The 23009-nt window shown below is 37.1% G+C and overlaps 1 protein-coding gene across 1 annotated transcript in view; it reads left to right on the top strand.

Annotated features, from left to right (window-relative positions):
• EXOC2 (exocyst complex component 2) overlaps positions 1-23009 on the top strand; it is a 128665-nt gene that overhangs the window by 13277 nt on the left and 92379 nt on the right. Inside the window, exons 2-5 of the mRNA XM_042049176.1 lie at positions 1295-1450; positions 6150-6326; positions 7760-7886; positions 18511-18624. Coding sequence (XP_041905110.1) covers positions 1333-1450; positions 6150-6326; positions 7760-7886; positions 18511-18624 — 536 coding nt within the window. The 5' untranslated portion in view covers positions 1295-1332. The remainder of the gene's footprint in view (positions 1-1294; positions 1451-6149; positions 6327-7759; positions 7887-18510; positions 18625-23009) is intronic.

Genomic DNA, 23009 nt, shown 5'->3' with positions numbered 1-23009 from the left:
AGTCCAGTGGTGGCTGTGTAGCTCCTGTCCTCTGGAAATCCAGTGGGAAGCCAGTGTCTCTGGTGTTCAGCCTCAGATTATATCCACGATGGGATGCTTGGTTCCTCCCTCTGGGTGGAGCATCTCACAATGGGGTAACGAGTCATGAGGCAAAGTGTTGATTAGGCTCATTAACAGAAGATAGTCCGGAGGGAGTTATCTCTGAGTCAGGCGGCAGGACAATGATGGGCAATTAACAGCAAGATAGTCTGGGGGGAAGGAGGCAAGGAAACACTGCCCCACCTGATTTTAACAGCTGATGGGGATGGTAATAGAATACACTGCAACCCAGGACAACACCGGGGTGTTGTATATGTGTAACTGAGGTTTGGAATGGTGATGGTATTTAGTAAGTGTAAATATGGAGAAGTTCGTGGGATATCCTTCAGGTTATACATCATATGTATCATCATATATATGTACTCAGCTTCTTATAGCAGTTTACAGCAGAGCTGCACAAAGGAAACTGCTAATAAACAGCAGGATTTTGTGATCAGTTGCATAGTAAACTAAATGTAGACCACGTAACATGGGTACCATATTTGTGTTTGAGCTGCAGAGCTTATTAATGACAGAGCTAATTTAACTGGTCTGAGTTGACTCAATTTCAGGCACAAAGGAATACTCTTCTGGAAATGGTTCTTTGATAATTTTATGTACATTTTTGTTAATATGTTGGGATATTGTTTGTTTGTTGATCTCTGCTAGTGTAGTGTTTGCAAGTCATGTTCTAATTTTCTCAGTGCATGTTAACATAGATGCTTTATACAAATAAGTGCTGAAGGCTTCTTCACATGGGACTGTCTATGCCAGTAAGTCTTACTTTCATGGAGAAGTTATCCAAATATGTAATCATAGTCTATTACTTATCTTTCCAGATTACCAGTTCTGAACTTTCTAAGGAATACAATAATAACTTTTAAATAGATGTTGGAATAGACTCATTTGAATTCTGACAAATGTAATTTGAAGTCTGTGTATATAGCTTCATTAAGCATTCTGAAGGTTTAATATTTTTCTGAATATATGTTCGCTTTCTTTCAGAAAACTATATTTAATTTTTTTAGAAGTGCAAAGAAGGTATAATTGTTCTTTATTGTTTTATGACTGTGTGTCAAAAGAGGCTTTCAGAGTGGTGTTCCATATTTACATTTATATTTCCCTACCGATTTAGAAGAACAGATTGAAATGGTTTTAATAATTTTTTACATAATATAATTAGTGGGTTTTTAATTTGCTATTTCTTGATGAACAGATAAAAGCAGCTCAGATTGCAGTAAGTGAACAGCCATCATGTCTCGAGCACGACAGCCCCCACTTGTAACTGGCATCTCTCCCAATGAAGGCATCTCATGGACAAAAGTGACAATTAGAGGAGAAAATTTGGGGACTGGACCTACAGACCTCATAGGTAAGTCAAAAAAACAGCCTTTTGGTACTGCAGAAGGTAACATTTTGGATATGATTAGAGATAAATTTTTTGCGTGGTAGAATCTATGTTGGATGCTATGAGGAATGCCCTTTACACAAATATGCACTGGAATCCACGAAATTCAGGGGTGCTGCCCAGTGTGCAGCTAAACAAACTGACTGTACCTTTTTAGATGAACCCTTAATCTGACTCAGCATCTGGTGCTGAACATGAACATGAAGAGTGAATGCTTAGTGCAGTGTACTAGAAGAGGGTAGACAGATGCTCCTTTGTTACTTTCTCAGGAACTGAGAATTTCTGCATTGAAATTTTCATGTCAGAAGTGTTTTCAGTGTATTCAGAAAGTCCCTGGGGATTGCTATTCCTTGCATTAGTGTAAAGTCAGTTTGTGTATCTGTAGCAGTTACGACAAAGCAGGTTCAGTGATTTCGCTACAAAATAGGTGAAGAACCCTTTTCATTTCTGTTTTGATTTTTAACATGGTAATTTCATTTGAATTATCATAGCTCTTTCGTTGAAGGAGGGGACAAGACCTCTTCACTGATTCTCCTGGTCACAGAGCTTGTCCATTGCTGCTCTGTTGCTTCCTCTTCAGGCTGAAACATCATAGCTTATTTAAATTTTCTGCATGTGTCCTTGGCCCTTCTTCTTACTCTTCAGCAAATTTCTTTTCGTTTCACTACCAGTCATGGGTGACACATCTTGGTTGCATGCAGTGTTCAGGATGTGAATGCCCTGTGGCATAATACTGTACTTTCACTTTTGGTTTGTATTTTGTCCGTAGAGTTCTGTTTTCTGTATAACTCCTACTAAGAATCAAACTAATGTTTTTGTTGTTCTGCCTACTATAGTTCCATAATTAAATGCACGAGGATTAGTTGTTAGTTTGAGCTTGCCATCTGTGAATTTAAGGTTTTGCCTGCATGCATCTTGTCTTTGTTCATTGAATTTCAGCTGTTGTATTATAGCATCTGCATTATAGTGCATCCACTCAGTCTAATAAGTTCTGGCTTGCATTTTTCTGCAGTTTATGGTCTTCACACTGAATAAATTAGTATCATCAGCCAGCTTTATAACCTCTTTATCTTGTAGTTGATAAATGTACTGAACATAAGTGATCCCGTCATAAACCCTGTGGAAACTTTCCTCAAACACCTCATTTACTGTAACCCTGTTTCTATCTTGCTGAGCTATTTATCCATTAGAGGTTCGTATCCTATAGCTGGTTCATTTTCTTAAGCCTTTCGAGAATGACTCCATAAAATCTTCTGGAAATCCAAGTTAACTATAACTACTGGAATTTCCCTTATTTCTTTTTTAAGTTATGCCTATGTGTACTTCAGTAGTCATGTTAGAGACAATTTGTCTAATTTGTTGTGGAATCACGACTCCTCTGAAGGCCATTGGAATTTTGTTTGACTTTGCTAGGAAAAATATTTCACTTCATGGCTGTAAACCAAGATTCACAAATTCCATTCATGGCCACCACAATGAGCTTTATGGCCAAGCATCAGCTACTACAGTTTTTCACTTCAGTTTGCTGTCTCTCAAAAGGGGAAGTAGTATTTTCCTGAGCTGCTAGATGAGGTTGCAGTACACTATAGAATCCATATTGAGAAATCCTCAAATAACTGATGATGTTAGGGGTGAGTATATGTCTGTGTATTTGTGTGGCTGATGTATTTCAATAGCCTCATTAGTTCATTGGTATGATCCTCTTAGAAATGATCAGTGCTACGTTCTTGGAAGGAAGACATGTCCTGAACTGTACCTCAGTATTTCAGCTGACCAACTGCTAATATTTCTACTTATATTTCTTTCAGAATAACATTGGTAACACACAGCTGCTAATAATTTTAGGCTTTGAGGTAAAAATAAATAATGCATTGCCTTATTTTTTCCTTAGCTCAGTTGTCAGATTTCTCCAGTAAGTAACTAAGGCCCCAGATATGTAAAGATTTCTTTAATGGTTAAATTAGGCGTGTAAATACTCCCTGTGACTTGAATGGAAATACTTGTGAAAGTGAGGCTTTCTTTGTAGGCATGAGAGTTTGAGTGAGGTCTTTATAAAGTTTATAAAGTTTGAGATGCATTAGTATAAAATGAAAAGCAAGAAACTTTTTTCTATATATAAACAGAGTATCACATAATAGAAGAATATTCTTTTGGTTTCATTTAGGAGAGAGCCTTCTGGTAATCTCTTTGTATCTTTGAAACCAAATAAACTTTTTATTTGTAATTTTATAGCTCATGGTACAAAATGTCAAATCCAGGAGGTACCTGTAACATTTGTGTTTTCAAGGTTTAGTTTGTCTTTTAAGACATTTGCAGCTATATTTTTCAGACATTGTAAAATTGTCGATACATAAGCTTAACCAAAATTGGAAAGTCTCGATAGGAGTATTACTTATGCCTATTTATAGAAAGGCACATAAAAACTAGAAGCTGAGAATGATGTTCTCTGAGCTCTTTGTACCATGCAACAGATTCAAATTAAATATTATTTAAAGGGAAGTTTCCTATTTCTGGAGAAAGAAATGTGGTAACTGTGCTATCAAAACTTCTCCCTCAACATGCCTTTATTTGTTTTAGAAATTGTGTTGTGCCATTACTGTGTTTCATGTGGTATATAAAATGTTGATAGAGACTTAACTTTCTTTTGCATTTTTTAAGATACAGGCAAAGGCCATTTCCTGCCATTTCAGAAGTATTGGACCTTGTGATCTTGCTCTGTTGAGAGCTTTTGGAACCTCTGATGAGTAGACAATAATTGATACAAGGATCTTCAAACAGTTGTTCAAAATTTTTTACCCTACTAAATTGCTATAGCTTAGTTCTGGATTTTAAAGTATTACTTTATTTAACCATGAATTCAGAAAATATGTGGTGAAAACGTCTGTATGAATCATTTGGGCAAAGTATTTCTGTTAGCTCCTATCACAATCTTTCTTCCTTTAGAGAAGATGCTAGCATAAAACAGTAAGAGATGTAAAATTATAACAATATAATGTAAGGTTATATTATTGCATATATGTAATATGCATCATAATGTATGGGCTTTTTCCTTTCCCTCTTTAAACTAAAACCTGACCTGGTTAAAATTTTATGACTAAATAACCAAAGTACTGTTTTTATTTTAAGTCTTTTTGTCTGTATATCCTATTTCATGCCACTCCCCCCTTTAATTCAGAAAGAATATTTAAGAAACAAATCTACTGTCCTTTCTCAAGTAAAATTAATTTCAGTTGTAATAAGATTCAGTGCCTTTCCATTTTTTTTATTTTTTTTATTTCGTTTTCAAGATAGTTTTTGGCAGGGAGTAATGCATTTTTATGTCTGACAGCCATGAAAACTGCCAAATTTGTCTGCTGTGTCATGTCAGAGACTTAAATTGTGAGAAAAAATAAGTGTGAAGCTTTGATACTGAGCCACATATGCTGACCCTTTTCTGTCTCTAAGTATTTTCTAAATTGGTCAGAGCTTTCTAGAAATTAAAAACAAAAGGCAAGCCAACGGGGGGGAAACTGCTCTGCCTGACAAATTTATGCTCCAGTTCAGCCAGCACACTAGTACAGCCTTGTCCTTTTGGACATAAGGTAAAATGTTTCTAGCTAAGGGTGTTAAATTTAAGAAGAATGTAATGAATTTGTTCTCCAAATTAGATACTAGAGCAGTTAGGATCTTGCTAGTTCTTCAGGACATCAAAACTCCAGCTAGGAATATGGAAATTGTTCTTCTAGATGTGAGAAAACAATCCATCTATTCCAGCATCCAGAGTCCTGATCTCAGAGTCCTGATCTGACCAGAACCAATCAGCTGGTTGGTGATTTCTTGGCTTGATCAGACCAATTTGATGTGAAATCTCAGAAAGTCTTGGACCTTATATTAAGGTGCACCTTGACTCTTAAAATTGTAAGAGGTGTTCTTGAACACTAAAGCTTGACATATTTTGTCACAGTCTTTTTCTGTGAAAAAAGACCTTCCTGTCATCCTTCTTGTGAGAAAGTGTAGAAGAGGGAATAGATGAGCATTACATGATCATTCTTCCATGTAACAAGGGCAGTTTATTCATCAGAATCAGTCTTGCATTGTGGATTTTGTACAGAAGGGATTTGGACAGAATATTTGTGAATTAATACTACTTCAACCCAAACAGCCTTCTATGTCCACAGAAGTACTGCTAAACAAATAAAGTTGAAGAAACATTGTTCCTTGTGAATATTTTACAGCATCTTCTTTTTTTTTTCGGTGCCAAGTCATACAGACTGAACTTGTGAAAGATTTGCTGCGTGCAGCTTTTAGAGGAAGTTTCACAGAAATACAATACTGAGCAGCAGTTCTCTAGTGTCTTGCAGACAGAAAATCTATTGTACTACATTAAGTAAAAGTCACAGTAGCCCAAAAGTGGTGGAAGAGATTAAAATAAATTTCAAACAGCACTGCTTATGTCTCGTGAATTGTTGCTGGGACAAAATACCTGCAGTCACCTAGGAAACATCTGAAAAATGTATTTGTGACTCCTTGACTATAACTGACTGTAGGGGACTGGTGAAGGGTTATATATTTACATAAAATACATGAAGCATCATAAATGAATTTGCATTGCAGAATTTCAAAAGACACTTCTATTCACAGTAGTATATTTCTTTTTTTTTTTTTTTTTTTCCCTTTTTCCCAGGCTTAACAATCTGTGGGCACAACTGTCTCCTCACTGCAGAATGGATGTCTGCCAGTAAAATCGTGTGTCGAGTTGGACAGGCTAAAAATGACAAGGGAGACATTATTGTTACTACAAAGTCTGGTGGCAAAGGAACTTCAACTGTTTCTTTCAAACTGCTTAAACCTGAAAAAATAGGTATATTTCTTGTTCAAATCCATGTCTATTTTCTTTGCTAAGCAAATACATGACTGAATGCCTCTTTCTATAAAATGTATATTTGAAATGGATCCACCTAGGAAAATTTTCAGTTGTTTAGAAAATGCAGTGTATATCAATAAAATGTGCAAGTATATATATATAGAGAGAGAAACTCAGGGTATATGTAAAATGAATCCTTTCTCAATGTCTTGATAAAACCCTCAGTGATGAATGAAAAGTAGCCCTTTCTTTAAGGAATAGTACTAAACTTCTAAAATTTTTAAAAACGTAATAACAGATCCAGTAATTACTCTTAAGTGTACTAGATAAATACAAAATCTGAGCCAGCTCATGAGCTTTACACCTAAATCCTGAGCTAGCAGTTTAAAGAAAGTTGAGTCCTCAGTGCCATTTCTTATTTGTAATTCAAACCATCCTGCAAAACAAAAAGTCTTAAGTATTTCTCATGAGATGCTTAACCATTGAAATTATTTTGCCAAGCAGTCTAGGACCTCTGCTTAACCTAGAATCCAGTCTAAATACCCTGTGGATTGAAATTTTTTCTCTCAGAACCCCTCATTGGTGAAGTTGGATAGTTATCTTTTCTAACGCAGGAGTTCCCACAAGAACTGTTTTAGGTTTTTATTCTCAGCCTTTCAGTGACAGTTAAATAACATGTAATTTCTCCCAAGGTGCACTAATATCTTAATAATAGAAAGGTGAAATGTGTAAGTGCAAATGTTATACAGTGAAGCTTTTGGTGATGAGAGAGGAGAATTCATATTTGAAAATATGGGGAAGTGGGGGGATGGAGTGATTTCTGGTGTTGAGTATCTGATGGGTATGTTAAAGGTGGGTAAGGCCAAGGGTATGACTGGCTCCCTTTTCAGCTGAGATTCCAGGACATATTGTGCCTCACCTTTATGCATTGTCTGTGCTAAGGCATTGGAAACAAAGCCAGTTCTGTGTCCTTGAAGTCATTTATCTTGGTGTGTGGCCAAAGTTCAGTTACCTTTTGGATAGCAAATGGGGCAGAAGAGGAATCTTCCCTAAAATATGCAAATGAGAACACTTTCAATTAATTGCTCTTTTGAAAGTAGCAAATAACAAGATTTGGATAGATACCAAAATACTTGCAGGAATGAAAATATTAATACTTTGTGGTCAGGCAAGTGCTCCTAATGTACGTGAAACTGTGCACTCTGCAAGAGGGTAATGTTTGATGCCCAGCCATGAATACCTTTTCAGCAGCTATAATAAAATAATTTAGCATAATTGCATCCAGGTTGTTTTGCCATTTATCTTTCAATATATTACCTAGCCATGCATTTTATATTTATCAGGATTTTTCAAATTAATTCAGTATGTTAGAAGTTGATGGTGCTGGACTGCCCTTGTTGTTTTAAGGATCTGTGCTTTGTTTTCTCTAGGTATCTTGGATCAGTCTGCTGTCTGGGTGGATGAAATGAACTATTATGACATGCGCACTGACAGGAACAAAGGGATTCCCCCCTTGTCCCTACGTCCGGCTAATCCGCTTGGTATTGAGATAGACAAGTGAGTACCAAATGCCTTTAATCCACTTTTTTAGTGGTTTTCTCTATATGTGTCTTTGTGAATTCCAAGAAAGTTTAATGGTTTTCAGGGCAGGGAAGGATGTAAAAACTCATACATCTAGTAGCTGCTAGTATTCTATTTGGTACTCGGAGTTGTTAGTGTACATTGTATCCTGCTCCATAATCCTCTATTTTGGATCATCAATTAGAACTGTAGATAATCTAAAAGCCTGATATATTGAACCCCAGTGATGTTTAGATTTTGAGGATTGCTAAATAACCTAAGGCTTCAGATTTATATTTTGTAGTTATGGAATACCTACTGTTGCATTTGAGTTTCATGGGGCTTTTAAGGATGTTAGATTGCTATCTGTTGCTAAAATTGCACTGTAAAATGTGATTTATTATGCCACATCAGCTAGTTTATTTTATTGAAATACTAATACTGTTTTCCAGCCCACAGTCGTCTTTACTTTAGTTCTTAAGTATGGTGGAATTTATGACTTTTTTTTCCTGAAATAGAAACTTTATAGTGAATGATAAATGGAATTAGGTATCTTTAAATGGGACACTCTTTAAACCTGCCCAACTCATAGAAATAGTATTAGGAGTACATCTGTCAGCTCTCCAAAACAAAAGGTGATTTAAAATTAAACTATTACTAAGGTGTCATCTGCTGAATACTCTTGTTTGTGAGGGGCAGTGCATTGGAAAAAATCTGCAATGTCCATTGTTAAATTATTCTGATGAGAAAGCTGCACTTTCCCAAAATCTGTATGGAATTTCTAGTGGATCCACGTCACCTTCTAGCCTCTGGCATTTCTTTCCTAGCTTGAATAGGTATTTTTCTTTCTTTTCAAAGTCCTAAGCCATTTTTTTGCAATAAAATGGAGATTTTATCTCTTTTTTTCTTTAGCCTTTGGTGTAACTTCTGGCAGATAATTCTTTCATGTTCCTCAGTTTTCCAATCCGTGAAAAATGCGGGCCTTCATACTATGGACAATATTCCAGTGTGTTACTAGAAGACTTTCTGTCACTCTTCCACTCTCCCTCCCCTGTTTGTAAATTAAAAACCTAATAATCCTTTTTACCACTGTGCTGCACAGGCAACTAGCATTGAGTACTTTGTTAGCTGATTTTCTTTGAGTCACTACTTTGGCTGCTGGCATGGTTGGTCATTATTCTGTAGGCATGGCCAGGATTCCTTTATTCTAACTGTATCTTTTTGCATTTGCCTGTATTTCTCTGTTTGTTCCTTCCTTGACAAGTCTGTCTTCTCATTCTAGATGACAGTCTTTGTTTCCTACCAATTATTTATAAAAAATTACTAGTGATAAAGCTGTTATTGGTGATGATACAAATACTGATGAAAGAGTAATTTGGGCTCTGGTAAAACTTTACCTACCAATGTTTTCACATTTCCTTCTCCATAGATTTGTTTTGGGTTCTGGTTTTATTTGTAACTTGTTCTTTAATCCATTTGATGTATTCTATTGCATAAAGCTGAGTTTTAATCAATCTTATTGTAGCAAGTCTCCTTTGAAATGATATGTTAATGGTGATATGTTAATTTTGTCTTGTTACTTTTTCCAGTGAAACACTTAGTCTCAAAATTTATATATGTTCTCACACATTGTAAGAAGCAGTTGTGACTGGCTGACATTAAAACTAATTTTCTCTGCTTTAATTCTGTATTTCTTGAACCCTGCAACAACTTTTGCAATATTTTATCTGGGATTTAAGTCAAGAAAATTTGTTCTGTTGTATAGTCCTCACTCCATAGTCTTCTCACCATATGTCTTTCTATAAATACAGAGGTTATGACACAGTTACTTTTAATTTGTTCTGATTTTAACAAAACTTCTAATGCCGTATTTGACTTCATAGCCAAAATTAATATTTCTTATAGTTAAGACATTGTCAATATGATAGATTAAGAATTATCGTATAGAAACTTAAGCAGCATTAGTTTAGGATTTGCTTAATTTAGAGTTATCTATTTGGATGTTTGTTAAATAGAAAACCAACCATGTTATATTTTAAATGTTTCTTCTGAAAGCATTAGAAAATGTATTACTGAAACGTCTGGTTTTGTGTGAAAAGAAATAATCAGAAACATGTAAATACAGCTAGGAAATAACCTTTTGGAGAAGGAGGGAATTAGGAAATCTTTGGGCAAGCATATCAAGCCTAGTTCATTGTTCTTGAACTCCCAGGTTCATTGCAGGTGAAGCAGGAAGATTATGGCAAGCACCAGTTTGAGAGATGGAACAGTGATCAGTATAACAAGTAGTTGTGTGGAGGAATTGAGGGGTTAAATTGTGGAGAGGGGAAAGAGAGGAAAAGCCTGGTCTGCCCTCGTGCTACGGTTGACAGCACAGTGTTAATAGTTCTGACTATAGATGAACATTCTGGGTTTAATTAAAGAGTGCCTTCTCAATGGAAAATCTTTCATCATTTTCTTGATAAATTGGAGCAATGTGATGTTTACTTCCATAAAAAACTCTGTAATACCATATAGTTTAACTAAACTCACATGTTTGCAAATACTTTATGTATGTGATGGGTGTATATTGAGAAGTTGTACAAAGTAGTGAAAGAAGGCAATTGTAAACCAAGAAAGAGAGTGAATAAGCAAAAAAGTAGCAATAACCATTACTAGATATGGGAATAATTTGTCACTAGAAGTGATAAAAATTGTTAGGGTGCTTTAAAATGAAAGACATCCTAATATGATCCTAATAATACTGTTGTGTATGCAGATGGGACCCTGCAACATTATGGATCTCTCTTTTTTTCATACCTTTGGCTTCTTCGAACTTTTTCTTTAAACATGTACAAATTGGGATGTATTTTAATTTTGAAGCTGAAGCATTTGGCACTGGTCTGACTTGGTGGGATTTACAGTCTTTGCAGCATGATGGCTGACACAGAAGAGAAAGGAGCACCTTGTATTATGCAAATAGTGGTAAACAAAAGAAACATTAATCAAGAAGCTCAGGGAGAAAAGCAGTGAAAAATAGATGTGATAAAATGGAATATGAATAAACTATATAGGAGCACACTGAAGAGAAGGCAGAGGAAGGTGGTTAGACTACAAACTGAAAGAGAAAGAAGCCCTCCCTGTAAAAAGTGGTCATCAGGCATTAGCAAATGATACAGAAAAGACAAGCTGCAGCATGGGAATGAGTTCATTGTTTTTTGGAGGGGTTGTTTTGGGTTTTTTTTTTAATATGGATTATGCTTGGTTTTAAAAGTTCCTTTTGTGGATTTTTAAACCTTTTTTTATGTTACTTTGTCCAATTAAAATGTGTTTAAAAATTGATTGTAGCTTGCAAACCATTCAGGTCGATGCTTTCAAGCTGCTGCAAATGAGACCTTGAAATAATAGAAAAAAGACCTTGTAAGTAATGAACAGAAGAGCTTCAGTACAGCATTTTGTTAAATTATTAGGCATGCACAGGGACAAAAAAAAGTTATTCAGCTCAGTAGATTGAAGATTGGAGTTTAATTGGGAATGACTGAGATTTAAGTGAAAAAAGGTTTGAACTGTGAATTAAGGGAAATATGTAATAGTGGGTCTGACATTCTGTTAATAATTAGAATACTGCCTATAGATATATTGTAGGAGTAACATATATATACTCAAAATACACACTGGAGTTGTCTTTTCATATTCATCTTCAAATGTTGCAAGGATACAAAAAAAGCAACTATGTATATGCAGTCATCCTCCTGGCTGTTCTTTTACATAATCAAGATATTTTAAATGTTACATGTGTAGTCAAGATATTTTAAGTGTTACATGTATACATAATGTTCAGGCCATCATCTTTCAGCCTGCAAATTTAGCAAGTAGTAAGTATTTTGCTGGCTGATAAGTTCTTGATATTTTCTAATAATTAATTGCATTTCTTGTGTCATATAACTAAGAATCTCACTTGCTAATAAAAAAAGTAATTTATATTGTAATGAAATTTGAACATGCTGGTTCTTGTGTTTCAGTGGTTGTGACCCTTGAAGTCACAAATGTATTTGTAGAAGGGTGTTTGCACATGTTTGTTCTCTTGCCTTCCTAGCAGTTGTTCATTCATCTTCTGAAACACAGAGCTCATCCAATCAGATAAGGGTTTTTTGGCATTGCTATAACTTAGTGCCTATTGTGTGTATGCTGTGAGGTGTTCAGTTCCCACCAGAAAATAGTTATTTAAAATCTTTGAGTTCTAGTTTTTAATTTTCGGTATGGGGTAAAGACTGATACAAAGCTTTAGCGTCCTATCACTATCTGTATGCTGACTTTCAGTGGAAAGTAGGTCTATGCCACCTTCCTCCCCAGGGAGTATTCCTGACTGTGTTATGCAGATGTAGCCAGGGACACTTACAGAAACATTGAATCATAAAATAGAATCACGGAATTGTTACAGTTGAAGATTTTCAAAGTCATCAAGTCCAACCTTTGACCAATCCTCACCTTGTCAACTGAGCCACATCCTCAAGTGCCATTCAGCCATTTCTTGAACACTTCCAGGGACAGTGACTCCACCACCTCGATTCTAATGCCTGACAACCCTTTTAGGGAAGAAATTCTTCTTGATGTCCAACCTGAACCTCACGTGGCAGAGCTTGAGGCTGTGTCCTCTTGTCCTGTCGCTGGTTGCTTGGGAGAGGAGGCCGTCCCCTACCTGGCTACAGCCTCCTTCCAGGCAGCGGTAGAGAGCAGTAAGGTCACCCCTGAACCTCCTTTACTCCAGGGTAAACAGCCCCAGCTCCCTCAGCCACTCCTCACAAAGCTGACTCTCTAGACTCTTCACCAGCTCCGCTGCCATTCTTTGGACTCGTATCGCCACCTCAGTCTTCTTCCTGAATTGAGGGGCCCAGAACTGCACACAGCACTAGAGGTGTGGCCTCAGCAGTGCTGAGTACAGGGGGACAGTCAGTGCCCTGCTCCTGCTGGCCACGCCATTCCTGATACGGGCCAGGATGCCACTGGCCTTCTTGCCCACATGGGCATGCACTGGCTCATGTTCAGCCACTGTCAGCCAGCACGCCCAGGTCCTTTTCTGCCTGGCTGGTGTCCAGCCATTCTGTCCCCAGCCTGTAGCGCTGCCTGGGGTTGTTGTGACACAAGCAGAATTCAGCTTTGTTGAACCTCATACAGCTGGCTTCAGCCCATCAATCCAGCATGTCCAGATCCCTCTGCAGAGCCTCCCCACCCTCCGGCAGATCAATACTCCTACCCAGCTTGGTGTCATCTGCACACTTTTTTAGAGTACATTCGATTGATAAAGATATTGAACAGGACTGGTCCCAGTACTGACCCTTGGGGAATCCCAGTAGTGACCATCCAACAGCTGGAGGTAACTCCATTCACCACCACTCTCTAGGCGTGGCCATGCAGTTTTTAATCCAGTGAAGAATACACCTGTCCAAGCATTTGGCTGCCAGCTTTTCCAGGAGAAGTCTGAAATAGGTTGCAGGAAGAAAAAGAGTGTGCAGAGTAGTTGTCTCAGTCAGAGAAATGTGGAACTTGGTGTGAAAATTCTGACCTTAGCAGCCATGTGGCAGTACTTGGGTTGGTTTTAGCAGTTTAGAGCTGTTACCAAAGCAGGTTGGTAACACAAGATCATTCTAGGAGAGATTGTGTCTTGTAGACACTGGCTGAAATATGTTGATGGAAAATTTAGATCTACGTGAGATTTGTGAATGAATTGCTTGTTCTGATGCATCGCATACGTCCCCCTCCTGCATGACAAGTGCTTGTTTAACCAAGGGTTCCCTGACTCCTCTTACTACTCTGTCAGACTAAGAAAATTCATTCTCTGCAGAACAGTAACATCAGTCAGACCTAGTGGTGGTTAGAAAATTTTTGAATAGTGTTTGTTGTTTTGCATGTAGCAGAGGTCACTTTGGTGGATCCATCTCGTACATGAAAGCAAAGGCTGACATGCTAAGTACATTCCACATACTTCTGTATCCACCCACTCAATACAGATGCTTTCCTCTTCCCACGCCAGCTTCCAAAACAGTTCATCTGGGAGAAGGAAGCAGATGATCTTACGCTGCCACCTAATGGTAAACGTCAGCTTAATACATGAGATAAGAAAACACTTTCTGGAGGCCGCGATGTTTCTTTTTAAATGGCTTGTATGGAAATGCAGTAAATTTCATCATTGAATGTGATGGGTGCATGGAAACTTGATCACAGAGATGCATGCAAAAAAATTCTGAAAGCTGCAGAAGAGAGTTGCAGTATAGTCCTAGCTTTATGACTTTAAAAAATAAAGTAGCACTTACTGTTTGTTAGGCTGATGCATCAGCTGCAGCTGCCAGCCTGTAATCTCTTAGTGGATTTCTCTTACCACGTTCTGCCAGCTCTAAAATACAGTTGCCACTTTGTTTTCATATTTCTAATGAACCCAGTGCTACCAGGGAGGAATCGCCAGAGTGCACCCTTGTCCTGTTGCTGTTGGAGAGACCTTTGTTAACACCTTCTGATTTGTCGTGTTTAGTCTACACCAGTGTCCCTTATGCTGGTCTTTTTGCATGCATTATTAACACAGTACAGCTGGTACAAAGCCAGCTTCAAGGAGTCTGAATGGTACCAGACAGAGGGGGGGGGGATATACAGCAGCTCTAGCGGGAGCTTGTTTATGCTGGTTGCTGTTCAGAATCTGTGTTTATTTAAAGTTGCTCCTTTTGCCCTGTGTACTTCTGTGGAACTGAGCTTCAAGTTACCTTGTGGTGGCTGGATCTTGCTTTGGGACCCACCTTTAAACTGCAAATATTGTCATATATGCTGAAACTATTACTGTGAGATTCTGAAGTTCTGGGAGGAAAACAATTTTTACAAAAAAATTACAACTTGCTAAGCTGCATTTCTTGTCAGGCTTTGTTAATTAGTATCTGTTGTATCCTGTTGCTCTCAGTTGGTTGTGACTGCTTGGAGGCTGTGATTTCCCCATGGAGATTTTCAACAAATCTCTGGAGAGTATAAATGCTTTGTATGGGCACAAGTTCTGTAGAAGAATCTGTAAGGGTCCACGTATCCTGTGCTGTTAAATTAGGTTTATTGCTATTAGGCTATACAGAACCTAGAGCGTGGGGTAGTGCAAAGAGGGACTTCTATTGATGGGCACTTGTGGCACAAGTGAATTGATTGTACTCCACGTTTTGAATCCGAAGTCAATGTGCGTGGCCTTTACAGGGAAGCAAGGACCACCACATCAAATGTTGTATGATTGTATTAGCTATACTCAAAATGTATTAGCTATACTCAAAATTAGCTATACAAAAAAACTTGAGGGAAGTGAAAGTGTATAGTGGCTTGTAACCAAATGTATTTTTATTATACTTCTCATTAATATAACCACTATGTGAAATCTCGGTTTCTTTTGTATTTAAAATTGTTGCTGAAGGATGAAAAAGACTATTTTAAAATGTTAACTATAGATCTAGTATCATATCTAGTTCTGTTTTAGGTAAAATAGTGTGCCTAGCAGAAAGTACTACTATACAAATCCAGTATGTGTACCTTTGCTAAAATTGTAAAGTTAGTGTAATACTTAGGGTTGTCAAGGGTGGTAAGCTTCACTGTTCTTTTTCTGAGGTTTTGTGGATTCAATTTGTGGTTCCCAGTTTCTTTTACAGTGATTACTTTTTAATAATGATTAAATATTCTTCATGAAGTGATTCTTGTATAATAAGCAAGTCAACAGAAAAATGATTTACAGTTTAATTGCATGTCATCATGATCTAAGCTTTTGCTACTAGTTCATCTTCACCCTGTAATGTTGAAAAGAATAAGCCAGAAATACTCTCTCAAGTCACATATGGGCTTGTTTATAAGTAAACGGTAAGCAAGTTTTCATGAGAACAACTTCTAAAAACTGACTTATTTAATTTACTAATGGAAGTTAATGAAACAAACTTGTGTGTATGTGGAGTCAGTCTCTTTTTAGATGCATCTGGCCAGACATTCTAGAAATACAGTTGCTTTCAGTTTGAGCATTTTAGTGAGCACTTTGTTTTGAAGACAGCTGTAGCAAGTCTCTATGTAGCAAGCTGTAGCATATCTGTTAGTGGAAAAACTACTGGTAAAATGTATGATAAAAATAAGGATATGAAACCATAGAGTATAACATATTGTTAACATACCTCACACGTTCACATTCATGTTTCTGGTCTGTTGTGACTATGTCTAAAATTATGTCTGCACAGATAAAAGCATTGTTAATTTATGGTTCTACACAAATACATCTGTTGGAAAAAAGCTCCTAATAACTTTTCAAGGCAGTCAAACATCAAACTGAAAAAAATTCCTTCATTTCTGTCCTGCTGTCTGTGGACAAGATTCATTTGCAGTAATTGATTACATGTCTATCTTGGTCTTTCTCTATATATATATTACAAAATAATTTCGTTTTTTTCCCGTAGGAATTGTATAGCTCATGCACAAGCTTAAACTGTCATGCATATCTCTTACAAACCTGCAGTAATGAGTAGCATTTGGTAATGGTATATTTGAGTGTGTGTGCTTTTTGTGTTACATCTGTTTCTTTTGGTTTCGGAGAACATACATGGAAATTCAGAAAATATGAGCGAAATTTTGCTTCTGTATTGATTGCATTCACTTAAAGTGCTTGCACAGAATGTCCAAGTCTCTTTTGAAAACTCAAATTTGTTTTCTTGGTTTTATTTTGTAGCATTAAAAGTGCAGTCGTCCACAAAGATGTCACCATGTGTGGATCTAATATAAATGCTTTTTTGTACAGTTGTACTGTGTATCACATGTGAAGTACTATCCTTCAAGTTCATTTGCCTACTGGGCACTAATTTGACTAATTTGAGGGTAAAATGAGGTATCCTAAATTGTCTTTAAATGAAGAATAAATTGAAACTTTCTTCTTCTTCTTACGTCTGTCAGCATTTTCTGCTTACTGTCATTCATGAAATTTAAGGTCATTGAAAAACCTGAATCTCAGTACTTATGTCTTAAAGTTTTATTTTAACATCATCACTTTCTCATTGAACACAGACAAATGTTGGGACCCTCATTTTTGCTGGCTACATTTGTTTCTCACACTATTTTCCCCGTATCTCTACTTTTCATATCTGTCATCACTTTTCCTTGCCTCTCATTTGATTTTTTTCTGGTTTGTAGAAAGTATTGTTTCATGCCTCTGCTGTAATCAGGTGCTACTGATGAAAGACTTCTGTACCATGTCATTATGTACGTAGGTCCTTTGTACCTGCTTGTGCTAATGGCCATTTGGATATGAAAAGAAACTTCCAGGAAACAACTCCTCTCTATATAATTGTACTTTTTAATGTGCCTGCCTTTAGATTTGTTTCACTTAATCTGCTGTTTGCTTTTTGTAATAAAAACAGCTATCTTGAAACATGTTTAGATTACAGAAAAAAACTAAAACTAACAAATCACTGCTTTTGTGTCCATTTAAATGGCTTTTCATATGTGTTAAATGTAGTTCTTATAACTGACTCTGGATTTCTACTCCCACCCAAGTTTGCTGTCAAATGCAAAGTATGGCAGATTTTCATTTGCATACAGTATACTTTGTATAGCAGCACTCACCTCGCTTGTGAGCATCAGAGAGGGACCTCATTGTCTTTTGAGTTGGATGTTGTGATCCAAAAGTGACATAGTAAATTTTTGAAATAGATGAGAATATTTTAGTTGGAAGGGACATAAGGCCGTCTAGTCCAACTGACTGACCCATTTAAGGCTGACAAAAAGTGAATTTTTTTGCCACAATTAGTCTCTGAAGATAGGATGCAGCTGGTGGTGAAGATGAGAGGAGGGAGTGCACCTGGTGGTGTACTGAGTGCATGGTGGGACAAATTTGGCCAAGTGTTGTGTGTGTGTCTGGACTGAGGGATGAAGGTTGTCATGTTTTCATCAAAAAGTGCTTTAAATATTTTTATTACACAGACTTAAAGTAAATGGAATACATTTTCTAGATGAGTATCTTAGAAACTACTTGTAGTTTTAAAATGCTGTTGTAGAGAATCTGTTTTCACAAGGAATTGGCTCGCATGCTTTCTTTATGCATTTGTAAGACTTAATAAAAACTAACAAAACCTGCTGGCTGTCACTTGAGATTAGCCTGTTTTTCTTTTGTTTTGTGTATGGTGAACAGTGTATTCTGCTTTGCAAGAGAATTATTTTAACTCAGTATTTCTTACAGTGTTTGTATGTAATGGAAGTGTATTCTGTGTATCTCCCTTTCATGTTTCTGTGTGACTTCTGCTGCTCAGGAACTAATAGACAAAAATTGTGTGAGATCACTTACAAGCTGTCAAACTTTTGATGTCCTGCCACTTTAAAGTTAAATCAAAATATTTTGTACAGACAACCTTTCTGTCTTATGTGTAGTGGTGAAATCAAAATGGTAAAATTAGTTTTACTGAGATTAGATTTCAGTCTTTCCCAGTCATGTTACATGTGTCTGTAATAGCAGCTTTAATTTCAAGGTGAGATACAAGTTAATGTTTCCATCTTAGAGGGAAATGATTTGGGCTTTGTTAGTTTGGGGTTTTTTGTGACTCTTTTAATTGTAAACTGTTCACAAGACTGTTTCACTGAAGAAATGAATATTCATTTTCAGGGGCAGATTTCCTCAAAAAGATTTAGAGTCACTCTTTCCTGGGATGAGCGCTGATTTCACAAGTGAAAACTTTTCTGCTGCCTGGTACCTGATTGAGAATCATTCGACAACAAGGTTTGTTGCTATCATATAAGCAATTGTTTTAAATGCAAGTCACTGATGGTATTTCATTATGCAGAAGATGTGTCAATGGTGGTTTGCATTTACAGCACTAGAACTGTAGTCACGATTGTCTCTGGTGTTTCTGCTTGGCTTGCAGCTTTAATCAACCAGTTTGCTTAATGTGCTTCTGAGAAAGACCTTGTTTTTAACCAGACCTAATTTATGATGGGCAGTGGGGGGTTGTTTATCCCTGTCCCCCCATGTCAGATGGAAGCTGTCTTTCTTCAAGCTTTAGGAATCAAGAAGTTAGTATGGCCTTGAGCGGAAACTCCAGGTGTTAAGTCATGAACAGAGACACAGGTTATGGGCGCTGAACAGATGACTGAAACTGTTAGTATCAATTAGGTTGTAGTTAACACTTGTGGAAAATGCTGTAGTAGCAGAAGTTGGACAAGCAAGTAGGATCTTTGAGGTAAATCCCTTAAAATCTTGACAATTAAGATCTTGATTCAGAAATATAGTTCATAGTATGTAGTTACAGGAACGCATTATATAAATGTATTTTTGCATGTATAACTGAGTTCCTAAACTTTTATCTGCTTGTGTTCAGATAATACTGGAAGCCATTTTTAATAGAGAAAATGAGGTTTTCTTGTTGTTTTCAGCTGGGTATTCCAATTAGTATTTTAAAGGGAAATACTACTTTACAAATTGATTTAATTTTGTTTACTACTGGTGGAAAAAGGTATGGGTTGCTTCTTGGTTTTGGGGGTGGGAGGATATGTGGGGTTTTGGAGCTCCAGAAATAACCATTACTCTACTTGGGAAATACTTAAATTTCCTCTCAAAATGATGGTACTTTAAAGAGCCAGAACAACAGCAAGAGAACATTATTACCTAATACTCGTATAGTGACAGCATCTTTTGAAATCAAATACCTAAGAGGAGTTATTCCAAATTGATTCTGTCTGTCAGAATATGATAACTTTGGGGATCATTAATTTTTTTCTTTAAATGAGGGGATAATTAAGTGGTAAAGAGCAAACAGCTTTTGATGTAGCTGTTCGTAAAAAATTTTCTTGATGTTTGGTTGTTGGACTGTTGCCACTTTGATGCTCATTGATGTGGGCACCAGTGACACTGCCAAGAAAGATGTAGAACAGATCACGAGTGATTGCAGGCAGATTGCAGACTGGGGACAACAGTGGAGAATGTGGGAGCCTAGGTCTTCCCTTTGATTTACACATGAAGGGGAAAGCGTCAGGTGATAGGGACACATGGCTGTACCCCTAGTTTCAAAGGAAGCACTTTTTACTTCCGTAGCCAGATCCATGACTAAAGGACAAACACTACCAGTGAGAAATGGAATTCTTTTGAAAAAGCTGGGTGGGAGTGTGGGAGCATCTTTGTCAGCAGGTTTGCACTTTGGTGACAGAAACTTCAAATTTGGCATACCAAGGGATGGTGATAACAGCCTGCAGTTAAGTGAAGGGACAGAGTGCTACCTGTGGGTTCAATGATGGCATTAAGAGCGCTATAGGTAGTTACAAAACTAGCTGGAAGTGTCTAACCTCAAGTGCTTTTACACACTCTTGTGCTGCCTGAGAAAAAAGTAAGAGACAGGGCTCCATGTGGGATTAGACAAATATACTACTGGAATAAAGTGGGATAGCTCATGTACCTAGTATTTTGTGATGGATAGCAAGAGGCCACCTGAAAAAGATACCCAGGAAAGAAGAGAGGGACTTGACCTTCATGTGAATAACAGCTGGAATAAATATATGGTCCCTGTTATGGAGCAGGATGGTTGAGCTCTTTCTCAGGAGTCTGGAACGGGTGACATTGCAGTGGCATGAGGAAGTGAAGAAAGTCATCCTTAAGCAACTTGGGGAAGTTTCCAGAGAGCAGACCTTGGTTCTTGTACAAGACTTTAATGTCCTTCATATTTACAGGAGGGGCAGCAATCCCAGGAGGATTGTGAGGAGTTCTGGGAATGACTTCTAACATAGCGACAGTGTGGGCCTTCAGGGGTGCTACATTCTAAATCTGATTCTTGCAGGCAAGGCAGGGGATGTGATAACCAGTGGCAGCCGTGGCTGTAGCAATTGTGAAGTAGTTGAATTCAAGACTCAGAGGGGTGTGGGGAAGGCAAGCAGGAGGAGCACACACCTGGGATTGGAAAGCAGCCATACAGAAGACAATCCAGTGTTTGTAACAGTTGACTGTCTGGTGCAAGTCATCTTTTGGGGTGATCATCTTCAGCAGCAATGTGTTAGGTGAGATATGGAGATAATTCTTCTGCTTGGCATTGGTAAAGCTGCAGTTGAAGTGCTCTGCCCAGCTATGGCCACTGCTAAAGGAAAGATGTGAGAGCTGAGCCACAAGCCCACGAGTGTATAAATGTCGATGGCTACACAGCTTGAATGAGTTAAGTGCTTTTAGAAAAGAGAAAACATATTTAACACTTTGTCCACTATCAGCTTAAGTACTTCATCGTTCCTGCTGAAAAAACTCCATAGATTTACGTCCTTGCATGTCAACAGTTTGAAGTAATGATCTCCTCCATCCAATGGAATAAAGAGTGTTAAATTGCACTTTTAAATGAAATCTGGAGGTTTTTGCATATTAGCTCCATTTATGTTGGTTTGTGAAGTCCAAATCTTAGTGTTGAAGGTTCAAGAGCAGTGTAAAACTCAACAGGAATAAATGTTCAAAGGGCAGGGTGAATCCAGCCATATTTTGAATCTAATTATAAGTATCTCTTTAAGTAAAGAAGCAGCAAAACTGTTTTGATTGGGTTTTTTTTTTTCTTTCCCATTTCAAAATGTGTAGTCTAAAAAATATTCTGGAATTGTATAATTATCTGTCCCATATAATTTGTTCTGTTTTTCCAGAAACACAGCAATGGTTTAGTTCTTGTCCTCTACATAACCTTAGCTATCAGAAATGGTAAATGTGTGGTGCACTGACATTTTGGTTAGCTTATGTCTGTTTTTTCCATGAAGGACATTCTTTTTAAGAAATCAGTATAACGTCCTTTTTACTAATTCTTTTAATCCTGGCAGTATCCTGACAAATATAAATAAACTATTTTGACACACTGTTCAATCATCAGATAACATAAAACAGTGCTTAAAAGGAGAACTGTACAGATTTTTATTACTTTGAAAATGCTGCTGGTAAGTACTTCTCATATGCCCAAGTGGACCAGTCCAGGTGGTGAGTAATGTGATTTCTGTCCAGCAGATGGAAACAGAAAATTAGGCAAAATGTTGTGTCATCATCAGTATGAAAAGAGACATGCTACTAAGTACACCAGTGTTCTTTGTCTCCCAGCAGGTGGTGATAGCCTTCTCACTGCCAGGGCTAAACTTTGTTTTGTACTCTTAATGTGCCTTTTTCTACCAGCTCTTTTTGAAATGGGCAGAATATTCATGGAATTGTATTATGTCTTAATTTTCTACTTCATTGATCCCTCTCCTCGCATCGGTGTAGCGCAGTTTGTTGTTTAATTCTGTTGTGTTGGGGAGATGGCTTTGGCATGCAGGTAGGAGGAAAGACTTTAAGGTTGAAAATCATGTGCTGTATTTGTAGTTCTGAACTTGTTCATGGTGGTGTTTTTATAGTTTACTCAGTAATATAACTACTGAGATCATATTGATCATCATCAACAAAAAATAATTACATACAATTAATGAAAATTTATTCACAACTTAAGACTTTTCAATTAATTGCAGGTGCTTGCAGAAAATACAGATGTGAAATCAAATGTAAAATGGCAAAAATTGAGAAATATTACGAATCTAAGATAAAAAGAAAGCTACCATACAAACAACAATGATGAGCTGGCAATTAATATTGCTCTATGAAGTGTCTTTCACAAATATTTCCGTAGATTGCGTATAGAAACCATACTTCCATAAAGCAGGAATCTGTTTAGCTTTTCTTTATTTTGCACTAATACAGTATTCAATTTTGAACTGTATGTCCAAACCAACATAAAAATATTTAATGAATTCAGAAACAAAAGTGAGAAAGAGTTATGAGCGAAGCTGCAGAGCTAAATATCATTACTAAAGAGACTTCTAACACCTCAGTAGTTAATCTACCGTGTACTAAGTGTAGTGAATTGTACTGTCACCTATTTAATATAGTACAGACAGTTAAGTAAAAGCAATATTGCATGTTCAGAAGAAACTTCTTGACTAGTTTGTATTATAAAGAAATCACTTCCATCACAAGTGATAGCAGCTCCATTTAGGGTTGGAACTAAAAAACCAAGATCTTTGGACTAAGAATGAGTTGTCATTATTGAAAAGCACACTCATTAGCAATTAACTGTCCCTTAGTAGTTGTTCTGAAAGTAATATGCTTTCTTTTCCAAGTACTTTGTTCTG

Source organism: Corvus kubaryi, unplaced genomic scaffold (genome assembly GCF_017639235.1).
Source record: "Corvus kubaryi isolate FWS band 111438036 unplaced genomic scaffold, C.kubaryi_AGA036_p1.0 69, whole genome shotgun sequence".
In the NCBI taxonomy this organism is placed as follows: domain Eukaryota; kingdom Metazoa; phylum Chordata; class Aves; order Passeriformes; family Corvidae; genus Corvus; species Corvus kubaryi.
The sequence above is the reverse complement of the archived record's forward strand: the minus strand, read 5'-3'. Positions and strand labels throughout refer to the sequence as shown.